The following is a 20,113-nucleotide window of genomic DNA, read 5'->3' as shown; positions in this document are numbered from 1 at the left end:
TTAGATCGTTTCATCTTCCCATCTGTACTTTGCCTTTCCGCCACTGGGCCTGAGAACAAAGGAGAGGCGGGCGGTGAGCTGACCAAGGGCAAGGTGGGCCCGCCGGTGCCTGCGGACAGAGGGGAAACCCCTGCAGGGTTGACCCCGAGGGCCTTCCTGCCAAGGAGGGAGCCTGGGTCCGGAAAGCCGGAGCCCCTGCTTGCTCTCTGGACCACCACTTAGAGTTTGTGTTTGGGTCCCAGGTCGGACGTACATGGCTTGGAAGAAAATCACCACTCGCTAGGAAATTCGGGACCCTCACCTGGAGGCAGGCAGGGCCGCGTCTAAGCCCCGCCGTCTAGCAGCACCCTCCACCCGGTGCGAGGGCCCTTGGTAAACATTCCTGTTCAGTGGCGCCCCCACTGGAGCTTACCTTCCACAGCCTCAGACCCAGAGGGGTGTGTGCGTGTTTGCGTGTGTACACACAGCCCCAGGTCGCACGCCCTGTGTGGTCTTCTGTGCCGTGTCTGGTGGCGCAGCAGTCTGAGCACAGGCGCGCTGCCGAGTGCCTCTGGCTGGGCGTGGGCCGCTTCCGCAGCCTGTGCCTGCCTGCTCTGTCGGCAATTACTACATCAATCACCCAGAGAAGATGCTGGCGATTTATTTCGCGTGAGCCGTGGCAGGAGCCATCACGTATGCTGGGGAAGATATTGGGATGGAAATTGTGCATATTTTGAAACTCAGGTTGTTACATTTAAAATTATACGCATTGTGAGTCCCTGGCTTCAAACAAGGGGGGAGGGAACGCATTCCTCCCTGTCAGAACCTTTTCACTCTGTCTGTCATGTAACCCGACTAAAAATAAGCTACAAGCCCTAGAACTGGCAGCCTTCCGTTTGGAACGAGTTGAGTCGGTTCACCAGCAGGCCTGTCTCCCGTCGTCGCTCCCCAAGCGCACGTGAGCTGTGCGGCTCGGGCCTCCCAAGGGCTCACTGTCCATGCAGGCAGGGGCCGGGGAGTGAGAGTCGTGCTCAGGACAAAAGGGGGATGCCGTCCCCAGAGCCCCGCCTGGCTCTCAAGGCCCCAGAGTCAGCCCTGGCTCCTGTGTGGCCTGGCGCAGTCACTTGGCGTCTCTGGACTTGGGCTGCCTCATTTTTAACTGTGATTGTCTGCAGTCTGCACGCGAGCCGCCAGCCGGCAGTCTGTATGTCTATTCTGTTCAGGTTTTACAAAGCCCCCATTTCGCAGATGAGGAAGCCTGAGGCACCCCTTGGCAGTGCTGAGCGACCAGTGCTCCGGCCTCTGGCCTCTGCCCTCCTTCTCCCACTGAGCCTTTCCCATGAGACCGCAGAGGACTCCTCCCATGTCACAGCGTGGACTTTTGTCACCCGTGATCCTGTGCACCTTCCTGCCCCACCTGATAGTTCCGTTCGGGCTGGGCAGCCTGGTGGGGAGAGTCCACTGGCCCTGCTTTTGAGTCGGGCTTCCGCTGTGCGGATCCCGGTGCGCTTGGGGTGGTTACTGTGCTGCTTTCCTTGTCTGCAAAAGGGAGAGGTAATGACGCCGCCCTCACTGCGTGAAGATACCGGCGCTCATGTAGAGGCCAGAAGGGCTTCTCTATACATTTCTAACCTAAGTCCTGTCTCTGCCCCAAATATGCGCTTGTCATTGCAAATGCCCGGCCCTTAGATCCTGGGTCCTGCTACCCCCTCAAGCCCTTTTTTCCCAGCACAGGCTGGCTTTGCGTTTCTCCCTGTTTTCTTGGTAGGACCCGCTAGTGACAGGTGTGGACTTGGTCCCACTCTGGCTTTCACCCTGCCGTCTGCAGCGAGGCGGAGGTGTGGTTGCCCTAACCTACCTAGGATGGTGCCCCTTTGCTCATCAGTGGGATGGCCCTGTATTGGTCCTGTTTTTATTTTTATTTTATTTTTGTCTTTTTGTCTTTATAGGGCCGCATCCACAGCATATGGAGGTTCCCAGGCCAGGGGTCTAATTGAGCTGTAGCTGCTGCTGCCACCGCCGCCACCGGCCTACGCCAGAGCCACAGCAACGCTAGATCCAAGCCATGTCTACAACCTGCACCACAGCTCACGGCAGTGCTAGATCCTTAACCCACTGAGCAAGGCCAGGGATCGAACCCGCAACCTCATGGTTCCTAGTCGGATTCGTTAACCACTGTGCAAGAACTCTGTGGCCCTCTTTTTAATTCCTGCCTTGAAGGAAGTTGTTATGTTTATTTTAGTCTAATCATCCTCTGATTCTTTACAGCAAAGAAAATGCTGTAAATATTAAGCCTTTCGTAAGAACCCAGGACGCTGCCTTGTCGGTGCTGAGGGAATTGCCAGTATAGCAGGATGGGTTCAGTGGTAACGACCCTGTTGTTTTGGCTAAAATCCTGTCTCAAGAAATACTATTTTACTCTTCAATTTTCATAATCTTTTTTTTCCTGTGTACGATTGAGCTTCTACAAATTTCCCCCTCTGATCTTCTGATCAAATAAACGATAAGGCTGCTGTCTTTTGAAAACAGTTACTAGGATTCACCATCTGACATTGATTTTTTTCGGCCCTTGGCGTTTTCTGTGTGGGTTGGGGCGGGGCCGGGGTGGGGGAGCTTCCCGCTCAGGCCCGGGGCTGTGATCTGTCCCCGTGCGGACGCTCACCCGTCCACCCAAGCACACCTGGGTTTGGGTTTTTTGAGGTCGGAAATAATTTCCAGGAGTCTCCAGTCAGTGAAGAGGTGTATGGGGCTGGCACTCCAGCCCTCCCCGTTCGGCTGCCAGGGCCCCAGGAGGAGCCCTGCTTTGAACTGCACGGGGCGGGGGCAGCGGGCGTGGGGGGGGGTCCCAGGAGCTGCTGAGCGTGGCCGAGTCGCAGGGCGGCTTCTCCCCCAACCTCTGGCAAAACTGCTGCATCATACACCTCATTTGCCATCCGAGCATGAGTGTGTTTCGTTCTTTTTTTTCCATGAAAACAACACAGAACAAAGCCTCACTTTTAAAAATGCCATGATATTTTGCCACCGTTATGAAAATCTGTCAGCGCCGTATCTAATCTTCTGGCGCATAGAATATCAAAACAAGCGCTATTGAAGGGATCGTACTTTTGTTAATGCAAAAATGTCAGCTCCACAGTCTCGGAGCCAGCTGCCATCAGCCCCTTTCCAAATGGGAAAGAAAAAAAGCAGTAATAAAGTTTCCTTTTCCCCTCTGCCATTACTGTTCTTCAGGCCTGACCCTCGCAGGAAGACCCAGAGCAAACACCGGCTTGCTGAACTCCTGCGTTCCGAATACTCCAGCGGGATGGGGGCCAGCGGCGCCAAGGTCAAAAGGCCAAACAAACGCGCGGGGCCCCGCAGCGCCGCCTGCGCCCAGCGCCCAGCCTTGGCCGTGGGACAAAAGTAAACCCCGAAGGCCCCCCTGAGGGACCGTGAGACTCCCCAAAAGTATTTTTAAACCCTGCCGGCACAGGACCGGCCTCCGAGCGGATGCTGTTCTCGGCGAGAGGACCCTCGAGTGAACGGACAGCCGCCTTCCCTGCTCCCCGGGCCCCCAGGACAGGAGCCAGCCGCGGCCCGGGGGGACTCAGCAGGGCGGGGGCCGGCAGGGGACAGAGCAGCCGGCTGACCCGCCTGGTGGACGGGCGCTATTGATCCCGTCACCGCCCACGCCTGTCTTCGCCCGTTGTCGTCACACGGTGCCCTGCAACCCATGTCAAAAACCTCGCCCATCAGCCGAAAGGGATTCGATCCTGCCCTGTTGACGCTCTTCTGAAGACGTTGAACCGTTTCCTTTAACCTGCCCTCTCCAGGCATATGCCGGCATGAGTTTTGTGGAAGAGGATTTTAAAAACGAATTGAACGTACAAATCCACTTTGTGAGGGAGGAGGAGAACCCGTCCCCGGCCTTCTCATGATCCACCAGTGCTTTACTCAAAAGGCCGGAAGCAGGGCTTGGTGTGGCTCAGAAACCAGCCCCAGGGTCTGCATGCAGGCTGCTCTGCACTCCACGTCGCATGCACACGCAGCCCTCGCGCCTTCCTGTCCAGGGAAAAGGCTCTCTCAGGACGACGTGATTTACTGCTGCCTTTTTTATTATTTGCCTTTGAAGTCAAAAGGCACCGGTGTCCCGAGCTTTTTCTCCCATCCAGTCCCCTCTTGTCTTCAGGGAAGGTCCGGGGTCTGTATTGTGGCTGGGGCCCCGGCTGCCCCTCCCTCCCCCACTGTGTTTTGTGGGAGGTTTGAAAGAGGCCCCCCGGGGCGTATTGATTTCCCAATAAATGTAAGACTCGACACGGGTAACTCCAGAGGGGCCAAAGGAGGGGGTGGGAAGGCCTGGGCACCTCTCTGTGCCCCCAGCGGCATTCTCATCTCTGCACCTTTCCTCCTGTTCTCAGTACACCCCACCCCCACCCCCCGCTGCTTCGGGCACAGGTGTCCCGAGGCCGCGCTTGAGCAGATGCTCCAGATCCACGTGGACTAAAGTGTCAGGGGAGGGTGGTGAGAGCTACAAGGTGGGCTCTCGACGGAGACGTGGGGAGTGGGGGTCGGAGTCCTTGCCTTCATCCCTCAGAGGCGAGGTGAACTTGAGCAGACATCACATCGGAAAGGACTCCTGCTGAGCCTCACAAGCCCTGAGCCTCTGCAGGAGGGCAAATGTGACCTCACAGCGGTGGCTGTCACATAGGAACAGTTGGTGAAATCTGTAACCGGAGTAATAAATAAACCTGCAGCACAAGTCACACTGACTTCGGGCAGATCCACCCCCTTCCTTTTCTTTCGATGTGTAATGGTCCCCATGATTTGGATGAGAAAAGGAGGGATCAAACTTGATAAACAAAACCCAGCTGTGTGAAAAACAGGATTAATGCCAGTGATCTCAGATGATCAAAAGGAAACCCTCCTCCCCCCCCAATAGTACTCATTCCACTAAAGGCTGAATCCTCAGAGTTCTGCATTCCTGGGGGGAGAAGTGCCAGAACCTTGCAAAGCATATAAGTGACTGTAATTCTGAGATTGAAACTTACACTCGATTTGCTAACTCTTAGGTGAGGGTTTCTTGCCATCGATGCTGTGTGGGCCTGTTTCTAACTAGAATCAATATATTACCTGCCCCCAGTTAATAACGAAACATGGATTTAGCAGATTTAGGGTTAATATTATCTAAATTTAAATAACCTTAAAATAAATCTCTTTCTGTCTTTATTGTGGCTCTTGACAGATTATACATTTCAGGCATCAATTAGGCAAAGCTTTAGCCTAATTCCACGGTACATATTCTAATTTCGTGTGTATTTCTAATCGTGCCTCTTTTCCTAATTTCCCAAACTCACCCCTTCTCTGTGTCCTAAGCCTGATTCCCATATTTAAAGTGACAGGGAATTTAGACATTTCATGGGATGTTGCAGCCCAAAGCTTTTGTGTGTGTGTTTTGTTTTTCCTCATGGGCTTGCAAAATGCTTTTTGGGAATCCCAGATGTTTGCAACCCTGAGCGCCTGCCCCTCTTCCGAGGGCCGCCGTTCTCACGCACTGAAGGGCGAAGAGCCCTCGGTGGTGATTAAGGCAGCGCTAATGCGGTGCAAACGGCATTTTCTGCTCTTGGAGAAACGGAGCCAACCAGCATCTCAGCAGAGGACATTTTGACAAAGCCCCACAGATTCCTTTGATTCCCAACCCCCGTGGTGAAGGGAGGCAAGTTTTAGGGAAGAGGGGAGCCCCTTAAGGCAGGTGTTTCCAAACTGCTTGTGCTCTTGCTACTTAGCGCCTGAGCCCCTCAGCGGAAAGTCGGTGGAAGCCATTAGAATCCAACCAACCCTTCCAGGAGGCAAATTTAAGGCTTTTTTTCCCACTGGCGAAGGTGCCCCGCTCGCAAAGGGTGCGCCACCCATCTTGTTAAATTGCCTGCATGACCGTTAGGCCTTATCTCTTAATCTGCTCCACCAGCGGGGAAGTGCAGAGCGAAGCCTGTGAGCCTTCGAGGGCACCCTTAAAATCATCTTCTCAAAAATGGCCAGCAGCCCTGCGATGAGGCTGGCCCGGGAATCTAAACTTTTTCAACTTTGTTGCCCCCCACCCCCGTGGAGTCTCGGTTTATAAGGGGTGGGCTGGGTCAGTGGAGGAGCAGAGGAGACGCCGCCTTCTGGGTGTCTCCTATTGTTCTGCCCGCTTGGGGGTCTCACAGTCTTTTTTTCTTCCCCCCTATTTTAAATGAGAGCTCACTCAGCCCCCGGGGTTGGGAACCGAGAAACCAGTTTAGCCTTCTAAACGGATGAAAGCCGAAGCCCACCTCGCTGCAAAGGTTGTAAAGTTATTATTACAGATGGGAAGTGCAGGACGATTTTAAATATTGTAATTATAAACTTGTAGGGAAGCCTTGTTCTTCATTAATGTAAGATATGAAATCGCCTCTGAGGTACAAGGACAATTACATAGTTGAGAATGTGTCTGTGATTTACACTGCCACTGTGTAAATGTAAGGGTGGTTGCTCCAGCCTAGCTCCTTCACTCACACAAAATGAAAAGCACACCAGTGCAAGTTGTCCTTTGATAGATTTTTAATATGATTTTAAAGAGTTTTGTTTGGTCTCATTCTTATTCAATGAGATTAATTTAAAGCACTTATCCCCTGGGTTTAAGTCAATCCATGTAGGATTTGGGCAGGGTTTGTTGCATGGGGGGTTTTGTTTGCAGGAGGCTATGAGAGACTTCTTTCCCACTTCATTAACCCTGAGATGGGGACAGTCCCCGTCACCCCCCACCACAGCCAGAGCAGGGGATTTACCAACCCCCATTCACATGCAAAAGAACTTGAAAGCCGAGGGGCTCCTTGACTTAATTAGCTGCTGTGCATTTTGCAAAATTAGAATAATACCCTCACCATCCCTGGAAAGAAAAGCCGTGGGGTGAGGGCGGTGGGGGGCGGGAGGTAACAGTAGCCGGGTCCACTTGGGGGGACCCCCTCCTCCACCTGGCAGAACAATCCTGCCTCAGAAACTGGACCCCGCTCCCAAATGTCCCAGCCCTGGGTGTGTCCTGGGAGTCCGAGCTGCAGGTGGTGTGTGGCAGGGGTGCACCTGAGCCCACTTCCCTGGAGAGGGACGGCCGCAGGAGGTGACCTTGGCCCTTTGAACGTGAACTGGAGATCTGGAGTCTGGCTGAAAACTTAAACCCCTCCCCTGAGACCCTGGAGCCGCAGGCTGGGGCCTGGGATCCACGCTGGCTCCCCTCCGGGGCCTCGTCCCCAACACACTCCTGGGATAAATGGGGAAGTGAGAAGGTGCAGGAATTGGGGGTTACCCGATGCGGGGAAGTTTCCCAGCGAAGGCTCGTGGGGTCCTACCCGGTGCCGGGGGGGGGGGGGGGGGGGGGAGCTGCCTCGGCGACCGCGAGCGGCCGGGGCGCGGGGCGGCGGGGGCCGACGGGGGGAGTAGCCTCGGAGCCCATCTGTCGGCCCCAGGCCCGGCGGGCCGGTCACCAGCTGCCGGCGCCCTTGTTGCGGCCAGATGAGCCGGCTCAGCGAGGGCACCGCAGCCCGGCCCGCAGCCGAGCGAGCCGGGCGCTGACCCCCACCCACCCTGGCCCCCGGGACCGACTGCGAGCGGCGAGCAAGCAGATGGAGAGGCAGGGGGAGGCGAGGAGCAGCGCGCTCGCCTCACTGTAGAGAGGGGAAGACTGAGGCCGGGCAGGGGAGACGCCTGCCCGCCACCGCAGCACAGGGCAGAGAGGGAGGGAGACAGAAATAGCTCCTTCTCGAGGGTGGAAAGAGCCCGAGTCCCAGAAGGGGAAGGGGAATCTTAAGGAGGTGGCTGAGCGCGGACCGACGGACGCAGCGCGGACAGGCGCCTGGTCATTTGTAAGAAGTTTATTTCGACATTTAAAAAAGAAAGAGAACCCGGAGGGGTCTGACCGACCCCCGGCCGGAGGCTGGATGTGGAGGCTGGGGGTCGAGGTGGGTGGGCAAGTCCCCTGGCCCCTTCCTGCCCCACCTGGGAGGGGGGGTGGGCACGGGCCACAAACTCACTGATTCACGGACACAGTCACGGGCTCATGGGTCACGAATAAATAACTTCATATACACTTTGCACACGGTATGTACAGCTCTGCCGCCGGCCCTGGCGCTGGGGGTGGGGGGGGGGCGGGGGAGGCTCCACGCTCGTTTCCCCCTCCACGTGTCCGGGGTGTGGGGAGAGGGCTCGGGGTACAGCTGCACGTGGAGGGCGGTGGAAGGGTGCGGCACGGGGGTCGTCCCACCTGCTCCCGGGAGCGGGGAGGGGGCGCGCGGGGGGAGGGGCGGTATGTACATCCGGCAGGAGGGGGCTCCCCGATGGAGTGGCCGGGAAAGAGGAGGCCCGGGAGGGTTAGGGAGACTCAGTCCGGGGGTCTGGGCCTCGGAAAACTTGGCATTTGGCCCCTCTGAGGACACGGGGTTGGACGCCAGGGAGGGCCGGACAGGGGGCCCCCGGGAACGGGCATTGAAACCCCGCGCCCTCCCCGAGGCGGGCGGAAGCGGCGAGCGCGGAGCCCCCGGGCGCGGGCGCGGGCGCTGCGGGCCGCCGGGCGGGCGCTTCACCGAGGCTGCGCGGCGCGCGGGAGGACGCCGGCCAGCGGGGGCAGCGGCGGGGGCGGCTCGCTGGCGCCCTGGAGTCCGTGGATGAGGATGCGGGGCACCAGAGGTCTCTGCAGGGCGGGCGGCGGCGCGCTGGGCCCGCGGTACAGATACAGTGCGGCGCCGGGATCCAGATTGGAAACTAGACTCTGCGGGTAGAAGTAAGGCGACGGGAACATCCGCTGGAGCGCCGAGTAATTGCCTGCCTCCGCCAGCAGCTCCAGCCCGACGGCCGTCTGTCTCTTCCACTTAGTCCTAGGGACCAAAATAAACGCGGAAGGCGGGATCAAAACCGTGGCTTCCGGAGACCCCTGCCCCTCACCGGCCCCTGCCTCAGAGCCCAAGAGCGGTCACACTCCTTCGTTAGTAAATAAGGCGCCAGGCCCACTCTCCGTGCGGCCTGCATCGATCGGCTCCTTCATCTTCCACCGGCCTTCCATGGCTGTTATCCCTGTTCACAGATAAGAAAACTGAGGCCTGGCCCAGTTTTCAGGATGGCCTAAAAGAGGAGACCCCAGGATCTAAGCGGAAGTGTCTTACCCCAAAGCCTGGGGTCTGACCTCGCCCGCACTGCTCCGGGGATTGCAGGCTGTGCCCCTGGAGCCGGGATTGGGAAGCTCCTCCTATGCCTTCATCCCCAGGGAGGCCTTGGCAAGGCGTGGGCACCCTGGAGAGGATGGCCAGGGCTCTGGGGTCGGGCTCAGTCTGACATCTGTGGAGGGGGCGAGGTTGATCCTCCCCTAGGCCTCACAGCCCGGCAGCGTCCAGGACCACTGGGGCACCCTGGTTGTCAGCTCTTCTGCCGTAGCTTGCAGGCTGTAGCTCACACCCTCTCCACCACACTGGCCGCCCTCGCTGTACTCTGAGCACAGAGAGCACGCACGCAGTCCGAGGCTGGGGGCGAGCCCCGGATCCCCAGGCTGGAACGCCGCAGCAGGGTGTCGGCTAGGCCTTGGGGAAGGCAAGAAAGCTGAGGCCACACTGGCCGCCAGGGCTGCGGCCAGACTCCTGGGTGCACCTGGCCGGCGAGGCAGCCCCCTGAGTGGGACTGAGTCACACCAACCCCGTTTCCCTGCCTGAATTATTCATCATCATCATAATTGTGTAATTACTGTAACGGGCCTTAATTATTGATGCCTGGAGCAGTAACCGGTATTTATTATTAATGGCGCAGCGTGTTCCGAGGCTTGTTTATGGAAAGCACCATTCCGGCCTCTGCTAAGCGTGTGTGGAGGACTGCGGGTGTTTGTACTACCGTGTGAGTGGTGTCGATGTGAGTGGGTGACTGGGTTGCATGTCTGGCTGGATGTGAGAGCCGTTGTGTACGTGCTTATCTTCATCCTGTGAATGCATTGGGAAGGGAGATTAGGAAACGCGGGTTCGAGGCCAGTGCCCAACACCAATTGCCCCGTCACCCAGTCCCCAAGGAACTAGGGCTGGCCCCCTCCCTCCTTGGATTGTGGGGACTAGAAAAGCTGAAGAGGCCAGAGGAATCCCAGGAGAGCTGGAGGCACCCCCTAGCCACCCGCCCTCCAGCTGCTGCCTGGGCTGGATGCGGGGCATTGGGGGGGTAGGATGTGGCTAGTGTGGGCAAGCCTTGGGTCTCCAGTGGCCCACGTGTGTGTGTGTGTGTGTGTGTGTGTGTGTGTGTGTCCACCTGTCCTGGAGGTAACTGAGCACTGGCGACTGAGTCCAGTCCCGTCTCCCTCCCTCCCTGTGGACTGTAGGCAAATCCTTCTCTCCCTAAAACCTCAGTTTCCTCCACATTCCCTACTTTTATAGAATGGGAAAAGTGGGAACACAACGGGCTCAGGGGCCCTCCCTTAGAGCCTCAGATGGAGTACTAGTGGGTCCTATGGAGGGGCAGGGAGGAGTAAGGAGGGGGCCCTGCCCACCCCACACCACGCGCACGCACGCGCACCTGCGGTTCTGGTACCAGGTCTTGACCTGCGTGTCGGTGAGGTTGAGCGAGGCTGCGAGCTCCATGCGGTCCTGCACGCTCAGGTACTTCTGCCGCTCAAAGCTGCGCTCCAGCTGCGCCAGCTGATGGTCTGTGAAGGCCGTGCGCGCCTTGCGTGGCTTTTTCAGGCGCACCGGGGGGCTGTCCCTGGAGCTGGAGATCTCACGGTCACCCTCCTCCTTCACTGCGGAGACACAGCTGCGCGTCAGGCCTCGGCCTCTCTCTACCCTCCCAGCCCAGCCGGCCGCTGGCCCGTTGCGCATTCGTTGGTGTAAAGGCAGCTCCCAGCATCGGCGGGTGGCCCCGCCACACTCAAGCCTGTGGGGCTGTGGCAAAGCCACTCAGGGCTGGGACCTCTGAGCCCCCCGAGCAAGGAGGATGGGCACCTCCAGGGAGAAGTACCCACAGCCGAGAGAGAATTCAACCCGGCTCCCGCGTTCCGCTGGCGCTCCCTGGAGGGATTAACAGATGGGCTCGCGGACCGCCAGGGGAGGGGAAGAAAGGGGAGGGGATCCCGGGGTTCTGGCCAGGTGGGCTGTGCAGGGGCGTGCGCAGGGGTGCAGAACTCTGCTACACATCCGTGTCCCGGTTCTCTGGCTTCATCCAGACCAAGAAGGGAGGAAGCTGAGGGCCAGAGTCTGGGGGGGAGAAGGCCCGTGTGGAGGGACAAAAACCCATTTGCCCCGGAGCGGATCGTGGTCCCGAAGAACAAATAATCGTACCCACATCCTGCAAATCTCTAGTGATGGTTTCCAGTTTCTTAAACTACAAAAAGAAAGCTCTCAGCGCGGAAGGCTAATCACCAGGTGCCGAGATCTGGAAGCACGAAGCACTTGGAAAAATAAGCGCCGCCGCCTTTGCCCCTCGGACACTCGCGTCGCTGAGGTCCGCGTTTCCTTGCCAGTAGGATGCCTGCTGTGGCTGTCGTGTGTTTCCCACCTCGGGCGGGACACCCCAGCAGGGTCTCGGCCCCTGAATCCCAAGGATGGGACCCGACAAGGTGTATTCTTTTTTTCCCCAAACACTTGCCTTTGGGATTGACTGCACAGAAAATTCATGTTTGATCAAACAAGCTCAGTGGCCACCCTCCTCCTCTCCCTAAAGTGATGATACAACTAGAGACCACCTCCCCAAAATGGGCAGTGGGAGGCCAGGGCTTCCCTTCTCTCTTTTTTTTTTTTTCTCTATTTTCCTTTATGGTGAGTTTCATTGAGCATGGCGTTGGCAGTGACAGGGTTCAGCTGAATGCGAGTTGATTTCTCTCTGTAGGAAACAATAATCCAGTTAATTGAGCCACTAGGGAACAAGACTTTTCAGCCGGATAGGCATCGGTTCGAGACCAGGAGGGCGCTGGACACCAGCTGCACCCAGGCAGGCGGGAGAGCCTGGAGAGTGCACGCTGGTGAGAAGCCGGGGCCGTGCCTCCAGCCTGCCTCCTCCGGAGCAGCCTGCAGCCTCTGTCTGCCTCCTGGACTCGGGCCACCTAGGGGCTCGGCTCCCTTAGGAGATGGGGCTGGATTGGGCTGGGGGAACTTGAGTTCTGTCTATGCCTGGCAGGTGGAAGTTTAAACAAGTTGAAGGAAACAATTATCCAAACCTCAAACTTGATATTGCAGAAATTTTACTTTGGGACCTCATTCCCCGGAATGACTGTATTTCCAAAAACCCCCACTTCCTGGGGCCCAGCTCCAAGGTGGGGTGGGCTGGAGGTTGAATTTGCCATGTTGGGAAGAACAGACTGGTTCCAGGGGCTTTTTCTTTCATCTCTCTCCAGTACAGGCTGGAGCCGGCAGACACACTTGTCGTTGCCGCTCAGCCCAGAGCTCCACATCTCTGGGTTCCAGGCCCGCCCCCCCCACCACCACCGCCGCCGGCCCCCGACCCTGCCTGCTGGGTGCAAAGCGCCAGTTTCCGTTTCTCTGTTTCTCCGGATATCGGCTCTAGCAGGCAAGACCGCACGGCAGACCGCCTTCCTTCAAAGCCCGGCGTCAGCTTCTTTAAATGTTATGCCGAGGGACCTTTGATACCAGGAACTCAGGAAGGCGGTGGCATTGACCTCGCTTCCTCACCCTCCTTGAAGGAAATGGTTCTGAGCACACTGGGTGGACTGGGGAATTGCTTAGATGCCCAGCCCGGCGTGTCTGTCTCTCGGCAAGCTCGCCTACCTCGGCTCCACCTTCGAGAAAGGCTCCAGACACTGTCTGGGCAGCGGTGGCGGTGGCGGCGGTATTCCCTCTCCCTCCTCACCCGGGGCTTTGTTGGTGCAAAAGCGGCGGTGCCCAGGGGTGGGGAGAGACCTTCCACCCTCCTCAGCTCCAAACCTATTTAAGCGCCCTGTGGACGGCCGGCCTTCGTCACCTCCCTGATCAGATTCTCATCAAGAACAAGAGAAGAAAATTGATATTCCAATTATCTGAAATGAAACCTCTCCTCCAAATCCCACCTACCTACGGGCAAGAAAATAAATAAATAAATAAGTAAAAGGAGCCAAGAGCCAAACTCTTTGACCAGCACCAGCACCAGACGTTAGGATGCGATACTGGCGAGCCTTGCCTCTTCCTCTAACCATGAAACTGGGGTGTTGCTGCTGGGAAGTATAAAGAATAAAACATGATGTTGTAAATATATATATTTACTGGCCTCCCGTGCCCCCTCCCCCGCTCCCGGCTCTCTTTCTCCAGGGCAAGTTTTTCTCACCTCTCTAAACAGGCCCCGGAGGAGAAGAGGAAGGTTCGCTGGGTCGCAAGCCTCTGAACCTCCTTCCGGGCTGCTCCAGCCCGACCTGCCCATTTTCTAGGCCCAGGGAGGCCAGGGAGAGGCCCTGCCCTGCGGTGTGGGGACGTGAGGTGTGACATGGGGCCCCAAACTGATTTGAGTCCGAGGTCAGGGCGTGTCCACAAAGGAAGCCTCCGTGACAGGAGAAGCGTTCCTAAATTTTTGTGAAGACTTCGTGCAAATGCGGACCAGGCGGTATAGGGTCCCCCAAGACAATAACGAAGTTGCCTTTACAGCAAAGTTTTATGCCATGGAAAGGTCCTGGGAATTAATTAGAAGGCTGAAAGAGCGCTGCGCAGCCTCTGCCAGCCCCTGGTTTTCTGCGGGATGGGGACCTGGGGCCTTCTCCCTGCAGCCCTGACGCGCCTTCCCTTCCTGCCTCCTGAGATCTTCCCAAGAAAGAGCGTGGCGCCTTTGGTCTCACCAAGAGCTAAAGTCAAGGCAGGGGCCAGGGGCGCGAAACGCAATGGGGCAACTTTTGCTCTCCTTCCCTGCCTTTCTCCCTTTCTTCCTCCTTTCCCCGTTGGTCTTAATCTCTGATTAAGACAGGATGGCAAGGGAGCAGCAACAGCAGAGACTCTCGGAGGTGAGAAGGACCAAAGGACCGCCAAGGGGCAGCAACCCCGGTGTGGGCTGGGCACTGGAGACTCTCCGGGTGCCCCCCCCCACAACCTGAAGATGATTGCACAGGGCACTTAGAATCAAGTCCCGTGCGAGCAGTTGGATGGGTGCAGAGGCCTCGCTTCTGAACTAGACCTCAATCTGCTCCCAGCCGGCCAGCCGCCTGGCTGCTGTTTCTGCTTTGAAGTGAGTGTTTCTTCTGCATGATTCCCTGGGCCCGGATCACACCGGGCCCAGCGGGAGGGAAAGCTCAATTCCCCTACCCATCTGGAAATTCAAATGAAAGGATGGAAAATTCTGACCATTCTCAGGGCTTCAGCTGGAAATCCCTACTAGGTTTTCACTCTCATAAAAGAGCATTCAAGCAAAACTCTTTGGGTCTTCTGTTGTTTCTGCAAGGTCTTTTCCCAGAGAGCCGCTGGCCTGATAGGAATGTGCTCCTGCCCACCGGCAGGTTGGATGGTCTCAATCGAAGTTTGGAAAGTTGGCTTCGTGCATTTTGGGGAGCCTCTCCTGGAACACACGATGTCCCTCTCCTCACTCTCCGCTGGAGTCTTTGTTGCTCAAAAGAATAACCACGGGCCTGCTGAAAGGCTCAGACGAGACCGACTGCTCAGCCTGGGCCCTGGAGGGAGCTCCGGGTGAACATGTGTCTGTCCCCGTGTGTGTGTGTGCGTGTGTGTGTGTGTGCGCACTTCAGTTTTAACATCAGCGTTCAGACATACAGCATCCCCCCAAGTTTTCACCTCCTGTTTTCTTACCTTTATACTCGGAGTCCGATGAGGCGTTGCTGCCACTTTTGTCCAGCTTGTCTCTAAAGTCCTCCCCGGCCTTGGCCGTAAGACGGCCCCCAGGCTCAGGAGCGGCCGGCTGCCCGCTGCTAGAGTAGGGTGCACAGGCCGCGAGTGGTTTGCAGTCAGCAAGGATGTCCCTGATCAGAAAGGAGGAGGTCACGGTGCGAGACTGGGCTGGGGCCGAGAGCTGCCCAGGCTGCAGGTGGGAGTCCAAACCTGGGCCCGATGCCCCGCCAGGCCGTGGGGCCACCGTCTCCAGACAGTCCCTTCCTGGCGAGGCTGGTGAAGAGCAATCGCTGCTGCTCTCCGAGCGCGGACTCAGCTCCAAGGGCGAGCGGCAGTCCCCGAGCAAGGGGTCCCCCTTGGGAAGGGCGGGGCTGCCCGCTCGGTGGGAGAGAATGGAGTCGATCCCAAAGCCATTGGAGCCTTCCATAGCCAAGCTGCGACCTGTCCTCCCCAAAAGCTCCCCACCCACCCCCAACCCCAGCCGCCGCTGCCCCTGCCCCTAGCTGCGGGCTGGCATGGGGAAGGCGGGCAGGGAGCCTGCGGGCACCTTGGACGGAGTTCAGCCTTGGGGGAGCCTGGGAGCTCTGGGCCAACCTCCTCTGCGCATTAGATCCAAAAGGGCTCAGCGCGTCTTCTGCAGCATCGCGCCGAGCCGCCGAGCCGAGGGGGGGTGGTGGGAGTGTCAGGGAGAAATGGGAGGGAGGGTGCGCCAAGTTGGGGAGAGCAAAGGGGGAGACGGACGGCCTGAGCTCCCCTTTGGCACAGAAGAGAGGCGAGGATGTTGGAATCTAAATAAAGAAGGGCTTTTAAAAAGTCCAAACCGCGCGCTTCCTCCAGGCGAGCGGTGGCCGAGGGCGGCAGGGTCAGCACCGCGGAGAGCAGCGGGCCCGAGCGGCGCTACCAGCCGGCGGAACGGAGCGCACCTGGCGGCGTCAGCACCGCGGAGAGCGGCGGCGGCGGCGGCCCCCGGCGCATGACGCTCCACCTGGCCGCGAAGGTCCTCTCTCCGCGCTCTCACCGCTCCGGGGGCCCGTCAGCACCGTGGACAGCGCCTCCGGGCTCCAAGGTTGCCGCTCTCAGCCCTTCCTCCGCGCGCGCCTTCGCCTCCCCCCTTCCTTTAAAAAATGAACTTGTGTCACTTTTACTTTGGGGCTGGGGTATTTTTTTTTTGTTTCTTTTTTTTTTTCGTTATGTTGTGTGTGTGTGTGTGTGTGTGTGTGTGTGTGTGTTTTAAAGGGGACTCGCCCACGTGTCCCCGGAGTGATGACGCTGATTGGCTCCGGCCGATTTTGGGGGTGATGTCACGGCTCCGCAAGCCGCTGCCCGATTCCTTTCAGTTTGATTAAAAGAGACACTGAATTAATTACAGCACAGACCCAACTGTTTACCGGCGATTTCCACACGGTTTGCTTTCATTAGGCCGGTGATGAGGCTCCTAACGAGGTGATTAGCCGAGGGGGGTACAGGCTGGTGGGGAGGGTCCGGAGCCCGACTGCCACTGCCGTTGGGTTGGGCTGTGCGGTTTTTGAAGTTTTCTCCTACACTTTCCCACAGTTATTCAAATTATTCATCCGCCGGGGTGTCACAGACTCCCTTTTCTGCTCCCTCCTTACCTCCGCCCCCCCCCAACCCCGCTGTTTTTCTTCCTCCAGCAAGAGGAAGGGATGCAACCCAGCAGAAAAAGAACTGTACTGTGGAGAAGAGGTGTTTATTGGTTACATTGTTTCCGTTGGGTTCTAAATGTTTTTTTTCCGCGTAGGAAAATTTGCAGCCCTCTCCCTGACCTCTTTGGACCCTGCGGGCCTGAAGGGGTGGGGAAAGCCTGGCGTTTGCTCCTAGAAGGAGCCGGAATGGTGGCTTCCTCGTGGGGCGAGGGTGGAGAATGTGGAGAGATGCTAGGGGGACGCCGAGAAATCCGTGTGGCCGAGGGAAGGCAACGCAACGGACCCAGCCCAGCCGAGAGCCTCTCCTGCAGAGCGTGTCCGGGGTCGCGTGTTTCCCTGCCTCTGAACAGGAACACGAGAGCGCTTCCGAGCGCGAGTGTAGACGTCCGCGAACGGCTTCTCGTTTTGCGCGGAGCCGAAGCTCGCCCGCAGATTTGCTTTCAAAGCAGCGGTGGTAACACAGTCTTTTCAATGTGAATGCCTCACTCCCCCAGCCCCTCCCCAACTCCGCCACAGTGCTGGAGTCCCGCGCCTTTCAGGATTCCGCCTCCGGTGTCCGCCGGGGGCCCTGGGCTGCGGGCAGATCTGAGGCGCGTCTGGGGCCTGGATCCTCCCCGCACTACCCCCGGGATGGCGACCTGGATCGGCGCTCAAAGGGCGGAGGGAGCCGAGCCCGTGCGCCCGGAGCCGGCCCCGTGGGCCTGGGGCGCCCCTCGCCCTCCCGGCACCCGGAGCCGCGGCCTTTCCTGGCAGGCCCAAGCACTCCCGGCCCCCTCCTCCTGGGCCCCCAGAAAACGCCCGGGCCCACATGGGGATCAGCACTTGAGATCGGAATAGTGAGGCGCCCGAATCCCCTCAAACCCGAGACCCGGCCCGGGAAGCCCCGCGCAGCTGGGCAGAGCAGAAACTTTCTTCTCCCTCGGGCGAGGTCGCTGGTGGCCTCTCGCCCAGATGCCCGCGCTCTCCCCCTGGATTGGAAGAGGCCCCGCCGGCAGATTGGAAGCGGCCCCGCCGGCGGCCGGGCTGGGGGCTAGGACGGGCAGCTCCCCGGGGACGGCGGGCCCGGCTCGGCTGCAAGCTGTCGGGGAGGCGGGAGGGCGGGCGCCGAGGGGCCGCGAGCCGACAGGCCCCCGCCCTGGCCCAGCGGCCTCCGCAGTGGGCGCCTCCCGCGGCGGGGCTGAGCCGGCCGGTCTTTGATTTTCGTTTGGTAGACGGGGAGGGGAGCATAAATCACGAGGACCCTGGGCTGCCCTCGCCCTTCCCGGCCAGCTCTCAACTTGGGCCTCGTTCCTGCTCTGGACGCCTCCGGAGACCCCGCTCCCCTCCCTCACCCCATCCCTGCTCGCATCTCGGGAAGAACCCATCTTCCTGAGACCCCCAAGGTCCCAGCTTGGGTCCACGGGACCGTCATCCCGGGCGGCTGGAGCTCAGAACAGCCGGGGCCGGGATCCGCGGAATCAGCGATGCTGCAAACAAGTCCGGTCGTGCTCTGACCGCTGGCGGCCCCAGCTCCCCCCAGCTCTAGGCAGACTTGCATCTGGTGAAACATGGACTTTTTCTGACCTCGGGGTCTTAGGCTGGGGTTTGGATCCCAAGCCCAGGGAAAGCGAAAGCGGAAAGCGAAGCCTCTGGAGGCACCCAGCGCTGCGAGGGTGCAAGAACTGGAGCCGGGGGTAGGGGGTGGGCAGCGAACCTCTTAAGGTGGAAAAGAATGGCCAGAACCCTACCTCCCCGTGGCCCTACTCAGCTTCTCTGCGCTTCTTAGAGCCCAAGAATATTTAACAGGTTGTTAGTATCCTATCACCAGTATTGAATTATCATAGTCTAGTGTGACAGAAGACACGCCTTGCCATTCATTCCGTTTGAAAGTTCCTCTAGGATTTAGCCAGCTCTCCCTAACACTGTTTTATTCCTATTTGAGGGTTTTTAACTCCACTTCCCCGCCGCCTCCTTTCTTTTTTCCCGCAAGCGGTTCTTGCACCTCAGGCTGTCCACATCCTTAGAGATTTGTGTGTGCTCACCTGGGCCCTTGTTTAGCTGGGAGGAAGCCCAGAAATCTTACTAAGCATCCAGGGGATCCTGGGTGGGTGATCCGTGCCTTCCTTTGCGAAAGGAGTCTGGTTGGTCCTGGAGGGGTAACAGGTAGAGCCAAGCTGGGTGTGAACCAGGACAAGTGACTTAACCTTTGAGAGCTCCATTCACACGGCAGGAGGCAGACCTCTCTCCCCCTCCGTCCCCTCTGAGCCCCCAGCCCTCTGTACCTTCGCTGTCTTTCAGGATGAGGGGGCAGCGCCCAGGGAGTGGGGAGGCTTGGAGGATTTGAGGAGGGGGGAGTGGACAAGTGAGAGGAGGTCTATCCAGGACCAGGCTCTTAGGACCACCCAGTCTTCACCAAGGGCCCAGAACTGCCACCCCAGCACCCAAGCCCCTGTTGTGGGCTCCCCTTTTCCCTGGATTCCAACACCTCCTCCCCACTTCCACTTCCTTTGTATCCTCTGACTTCAGATGCCAGCCCCTACCCACCCAGTTCTTTGAAATTGCTTTATGTTAAAACTCCAGTTTCCCCATGGACCCAGTGCTGTAGAAGGGCCCAGACCAAGCCCTCACGAAGCAACAGCTATGGAGAAGGGGCCATTGTGCTTCTCCAGGGCCTGGGCTGGGGTCCTTCTCTTCCCCCCGCCCCATCGCTCATCTCTGTTCCCTGGACCTCAGCTTTCCCTTGGTCCAAAGTCATTAAGGTTTGCAGTGAGAGGCAAGGATGGGAGAGGCCACCTCCTGGGAAGTGGCCTGCTTTCTGCTCCACCTGGGGCTCTCAGTTTGGGTTTGGCTTTGGGTCAGGAATGGGCCTGGGAGTGCCTGGGCCTCTGGCAGAGCCAGTTCTTACCAACTTCCTTCCCCCAGCCCCACCTCCCTCTCCACTGAATGCCACTCAGCCTCCCGCCACCCCACCCCCACCCCACCCCCTCACCCGCCTCCTCCGCCCCCCTCTGGCCCTGAGGGTGAAAAAGGCCTTTTTGGGGCCAGTTTTGCTTACCTGGCTTAGCAGACAGAGACACATGGGAGATGTGTCCAAACTTTTTGCGAATGGACCTGCTGTCGTCTCTGTTCATAAAGGAACGTAGCTTGAATGCCATTATTCAAGGTTCTGAGTAGCCGGGGCCAGTGGAGTGGGGTGGTTCAGGATGTGAACTCCAGAATCCGCTAGACTTGACTAGAATCCTGGCTCTAGAATCCAGGGCTTTTGGACCACGATGAGGTAAATGAGGTGACTCACACAAGCTTTTATTGACTCTGCAGCTTTTTGGTCCATCAGAGAGTTTACATTTTTGATTCAAAAATATTGCATTAAAATAAACATTTTAAAACATTGCATTAAAATATTGTCTTGGTTACTGAGTTTGGGGGAAAGTCACAATGTTTGCACCCAGGGCCCTCCCTGCCTCTCCCCAGAATCCCAGCCCTGCCCTGGGACCCCGAGCAGACCCTTTCTGGGCTGTGTGTTCTTCAGCTGTAAGATGGGGGTGATGTCCCCCACCTCCCATGGTCGTGGCGAGGACTCTGCCCTTGGCTTGGGTCCTGGAGGACAGCAGTGATGCGTTTCAGAGCCCAACTCCTGAATAGGAGAGGCAAAGCCTTTCCTCTGGCAGGTCAGGGTCCCCACTGGAAATGTCAGCCCCCAGCCCTGCCCTTTGTCCCGGGCCTTCCTACCCA

General features: G+C 58.2%; 2 protein-coding genes across 2 annotated transcripts in view; one reads left to right on the top strand and one right to left on the bottom strand.

The window, feature by feature from the left end:
- DDX31 (DEAD-box helicase 31) overlaps nt 1-5,181 on the top strand; it is a 70,811-nt gene extending 65,630 nt beyond the window's left edge. The window contains exon 20 of the mRNA XM_003122262.5: nt 3,208-5,181. Coding sequence (XP_003122310.3) covers nt 3,208-3,382 — 175 coding nt within the window. The 3' untranslated portion in view covers nt 3,383-5,181. The remainder of the gene's footprint in view (nt 1-3,207) is intronic.
- Nucleotides 8,543-15,641, bottom strand: BARHL1 (BarH like homeobox 1). Its single transcript, XM_001929435.5, has 3 exons — nt 14,700-15,641; nt 10,504-10,726; nt 8,543-8,837 (listed from the first exon to the last, which is right to left on the bottom strand). The coding sequence occupies exons 1-3, from the start codon at nt 15,163-15,165 to the stop codon at nt 8,543-8,545; spliced, it is 984 nt and encodes a 327-aa protein (XP_001929470.1). The 5' UTR covers nt 15,166-15,641.

This window comes from Sus scrofa, chromosome 1 (genome assembly GCF_000003025.6).
Source record: "Sus scrofa isolate TJ Tabasco breed Duroc chromosome 1, Sscrofa11.1, whole genome shotgun sequence".
Taxonomy (NCBI): domain Eukaryota; kingdom Metazoa; phylum Chordata; class Mammalia; order Artiodactyla; family Suidae; genus Sus; species Sus scrofa.
The sequence above is the reverse complement of the archived record's forward strand: the minus strand, read 5'-3'. Positions and strand labels throughout refer to the sequence as shown.